This window comes from Fonticula alba (assembly GCF_000388065.1).
Source record: "Fonticula alba strain ATCC 38817 unplaced genomic scaffold supercont2.1, whole genome shotgun sequence".
Lineage (NCBI taxonomy): Eukaryota > Rotosphaerida > Fonticulaceae > Fonticula > Fonticula alba.
The window spans coordinates 4,140,628-4,141,604 of NW_009242971.1; the positions used below are offsets into that span (position 1 = coordinate 4,140,628).

Genomic DNA, 977 nt, shown 5'->3' on the forward strand with positions numbered 1-977 from the left:
GGGGGAGGGAGGGAGGGAGGGGGAGAGAGCAGCTGAGCCACAAGGTCGAATCGAGGAAGGGGGTACACGTACCGGACACCTCCGGCGACTCGAGAAGGGCAATTAGGTAGCGGATGTAGCTGATGAAGGCACGCAGTGGCGAGGAAGCCAAATCCAGCATGAAGTCCACCGAGGATGAGGCACCGGGAAGACTGGGGCCGAGGCCTGGCGATCCGGTGGCCGCCTGGGGCGAGCTATCGGAAGCAGGGGCTCCAGCGCGATTGGCTGCTGCCAGTGAGGGGCTGCCAGAGGGGGAGGGCTCCAGGCGCGAGGGGAGGCGACAGAAAAGCAGCACGCCCACCTCAGCTAGGCGCATAGGCAGCATCAGGTCATTGCGGAAGAAGTGGTGGATATCCGGCACCTGGGAGGGGGATGGGTAGGGAGTTGGGTAGAGAGAGGGGGGGGGAGGGAGAGAGAGAGGGGGGGGGAGGGAGAGAGAGAGGGAGAGAGAACACAATCAGATGGGTGGATCCTAATGAGACCAAGCGCGGGGAAGGGAGCGAGAGGCACGCACTGAAGTCAGACTAATCAGCGAGAGGAGAGACTCGCGCGCAAGTTGGCCACGCTTGCCAGTGGAATTGATGTGCTCCACAACCACCTGGCAGCAAAGGCCCAGGGCAGAGTTGGCCACATCGTCGACGATCATCGACTCCACCAGGGGCACCCCATTTGCAACCCGGCGGAAGGGCGAGGTCGGTGCGATTGGAGACCCCTGCAGTGTACCGAGCGACGGCTCACGGTTGATGCCCAGCGAGGAAGTCCGGATGATCAAGACCGACGTGAGGACCGGGTGTCGGGAGAGCTTGCGGGCCAGGGCATTGCAGAGCTTCAGGAAGGAGATGATCAGCTGGGCCGAGGGGGAGTTCTCATTCTCTTGGTCAGGCTATGGGCGCGGGGAGAGAGGGAGAGAGGGGGGGAGGGGGGAGAGGGGAAAGCAG

General features: G+C 63.5%; 1 protein-coding gene across 1 annotated transcript in view; it reads right to left on the bottom strand.

Annotated features, from left to right (window-relative positions):
- The window catches only part of H696_00878 (hypothetical protein), a gene marked incomplete at both ends in the record, with an annotated part of 4,663 nt that overhangs the window by 1,956 nt on the left and 1,730 nt on the right, over positions 1 to 977 (bottom strand). Inside the window, 2 exons of the mRNA XM_009494765.1 lie at positions 73 to 400; positions 554 to 922. Of these exons, the coding sequence (XP_009493040.1) occupies positions 73 to 400; positions 554 to 922 (697 nt within the window). The remainder of the gene's footprint in view (positions 1 to 72; positions 401 to 553; positions 923 to 977) is intronic.